Genomic DNA, 3,179 nt, shown 5'->3' with positions numbered 1-3,179 from the left:
GCAGGCAGACGGGGGAGTAGGTGTGAGTCTGGCAGGCTGCTGACCGGGCTGCAGGTGCTCAGGGCGAGGCCGTGCTGGGGGTGGGTGCGGGGTCAGGCCCACGGGCACCACTTAAAAGGCTTGATGCCATCAGAAGTTTCCAGTGTCTAAGGTGAAGCCCTGGCGGGGTCTTTGCACTGGACAGCTCAGTGACGCCTGGAAGCAGATCGCTGGGGAAACACAGGGGGTCCGGGAGACCCTTCTCAGAAGCTTGGTTTGTTCAGGGCAGGGTGCTGGGCTCCTGGGGCTGTGAACAGCGGGCATGAGAGGAGACACCAGGGCTGGCAGGACATGGTCGGGAAAGGAAGCTGCAGGTGCGCTGTTTCCCACGGGGGGTCCGAGACCCCGGGGAAGAGGGGCTGGAGGGGGATGGTCTCGTGAGCGGAGACATGACTCGGACGTCGTGTGCTAGTTAACATGGGGCAGAGCTCCCCCAGCCAGCACAGAGCCCGCGGCGTCTGCAGCCGCGGGCGGGCCCACTCACCGTCCCCGTCGATGTCCACGGAGCAGGCGTCACCCTCCCCGTTGTTGTCCGTGTCGATCTGGGCCGGGTTGTGAACATACGGGCAGTTGTCGCACCGGTCCCCGACCTCGTCTTTGTCGTAGTCGAACTGACGGGGGTTGAAGAGAAGCTGGCAGTTGTCCTAGAAAAAAATCGAGGGAAGAATTCCAGCAACAGCGTAGAGACGCTTGCTGGGTTACTCATAACAGGACTGGGCACCTCCAAGTCGTGTATTTAAAGCAGATCAAGATAACCAGGGTAGAAATACAGCCAGGAAGCTCTACCTACAATTTCTTGACATCAAGTCATTTTATAATTATTTACACAGTCCATCCATATGAAAAATTTTGAGATTCCCACTCCAGTGTTCTTGCTTGGAGAATCCCAGGGATGGGGGAGCGTGGTGGGCTGCCGTCTATGGGGTCGCACAGAGTCGGACACGACTGAAGCGACTTAGCAGCAGCATGGTAAAGGTGATACAGTATGTATATCACGGTGAGGACAGACACATAGATGGTGACGATAGACATGTCGATGTTGAGGGAATGAAAGATCCAAAGAGTTAATGCATCAATGGAAGTGAACCCGCAAACAAAACTTAGCTGCTCTGTGTCTGTGTCTGAATCATGAATGAATACGTTAGATCACATATGTCTGCTACAACACTTTCGGGAAATGGAGAGTCCCTTGGACTGCAAGGAGATCCAACCAGTCCATCCAAAAGGAAATCAGCCCTGAATAGTCATTGGAAGGACTGATGCTGAAGCTGAAGCTCCAGTCCTTTGGCCACCTGACGTGAAGAACTGACTCATTGGAAAAGAGCCTGATGCTGGGAAAGATTGAAGGCAGGAGGAGAAGGGGACGGCAGAGGATGAGATGGTTCGACGGCATCACTGACTCAATGGACATGACTTTGAGCAAGGTCCAGGAGTTGGTGATGGACAGGGAGGCCCGGTGTGCTGCAGTCCATGGGGTCGCAGAGTCGGACATGACTGAGCAACTGAACAATAAGATTCTGCTATCAAGGCAGTGAGTGATAGCATCTCTCCTTGAAGAGACAGCCCTGCATCACTCGCACCGCTGCCCCAGAAGGAGGATGGATAAGTAAAAGTAAGCTATCGAAAGCGTTCTAAGTAGAGCAGCCCACGTGGCTGCACGCCTGGCTGGCTAACGTGCGGTGGAAACCACAGGATTCTCCCGGTGACTCTCAGCCTCATGGGGAGAGAAGTCCCGGTGGTTCACAGTGACCTTCCGAGCACCCCGGGCGCTCCCGGGTGTGAAGAACACCCTGGGCGCTCGGGGGCGGGAGGAGCAGCCCCAGGCGCTCCGGAGCTCGAGGACTGGCCCGGGCGCGGGAGCCCCCCACCTTCTCGTCCGTGACGCCATCGTTGTCATCGTCGTCGTCGCAGGCGTCCCCGATGCCGTCCTTGTCGAAGTCTTCCTGCCCTGAGTTGGGTAGGAGGGGGCAGTTATCCTGTGAGAGGAGGAAGCAGATGTTATGAAAACATCCCCGAGCCCCATGCCCTCAGGAGGAAGCCGGAAGGGCACAGCTGGTGGAGCTTGAGGAAGCCGCACCGCGGAGACCTCACGGCCAGGCAGGGCTCTGCGTGTCCCCCCGGGGGCTGCCTGAGGCCTGACGTCAGCACCGCCCGTGAGGAGAGAAAGGAAGCCTGTGTCTGGAGCCCTGGATCCCGGTGAAGAGCCCAGACCACGGGAACCGGAGAGAAGGAAAACACAGGACGGGACCAGGCCCCACCTGGCTCCTCCCTCAAAGCTCCGGGCACCAGTGACGACCTCTGACCGGCCAAGGGGCTGCCCAGGGTCATTCCACTGCAGGGGTGGGCCAGGAGCCGAGGGCCAGCACCACCCATCGCCCCTATTCACTGACTTCAACCCTCTCTGATTTCGGTCAATAAACGTGTATCAGGCGCTCTGTCCTCTACCAATTCCAACAATGAGCTACTTCTCCAGAAAGACCCCTGGAATTTGCAGAAAGCCCCGGGCAGATGCCTTGGGGGGGTGCCGGTGGGTGGCCTGGTGTTCCCCGCCCCTCCGCAGTCCCCGTCGGCGTCTGGGGCAGGCACGCGGCTGCAGGGCACCCACACCTTGACGCAGTGGTACGTGGCGTTGGTGGCGCACACCAGGTTCTTGTTGGGCCAGCCGTCCAGGTCTGAGTCCTCCCCGCAGATGAGCCCATCACCCGCGTAGCCCGTCTGGCACTCGCACTTGTACATGGGGTCGCTGAAGTGGCCCAGGTAGATGCACTCGGCGTGCCGGTGGCAGCTGTGGGTCTTGTCCTTGCAGGGGTTCTCGGGCTCACACACCTGGGGAGGCGAGGGCGCACGCTGACCCTGACCCTGATGGGGGGACCTGGGAGCCCAGGTCTGTCCAGACCCCCAGGGCTGCGCTCCCCGGAAGGGCCTGAGCTTTCAGTGATGCCAGAGCAGGGGCACAGCCCGCCCCAGCCTTGGTTATGCCAGGGGTCACAGCAAGGCCGCAGCTCCTCACCTGGGCCCTCGGGATGCTGTGCGGACACTCAGCCCCCCGGGCCCTGCTCCCCGCAGAGTAAGCGGTCCCTCCGCACGCTGCCCGCCCCTCTCCGTCCCAGCCCACCTGATGTTCCTCAAGCCTCTAAGAC

General features: G+C 59.9%; 1 protein-coding gene across 1 annotated transcript in view; it reads right to left on the bottom strand.

The window, feature by feature from the left end:
• THBS2 (thrombospondin 2) overlaps positions 1-3,179 on the bottom strand; it is a 28,533-nt gene that overhangs the window by 9,928 nt on the left and 15,426 nt on the right. Inside the window, 3 exon segments of the mRNA XM_010836129.1 lie at positions 524-683; positions 1,908-2,015; positions 2,647-2,925. Coding sequence (XP_010834431.1) covers positions 524-683; positions 1,908-2,015; positions 2,647-2,925 — 547 coding nt within the window.

This window comes from Bison bison, unplaced genomic scaffold, assembly GCF_000754665.1.
Source record: "Bison bison bison isolate TAMUID 2011002044 unplaced genomic scaffold, Bison_UMD1.0 scf7180017845622, whole genome shotgun sequence".
Classification (NCBI taxonomy): domain Eukaryota; kingdom Metazoa; phylum Chordata; class Mammalia; order Artiodactyla; family Bovidae; genus Bison; species Bison bison.
This window is presented reverse-complemented; position numbering and strand designations above follow the sequence as displayed.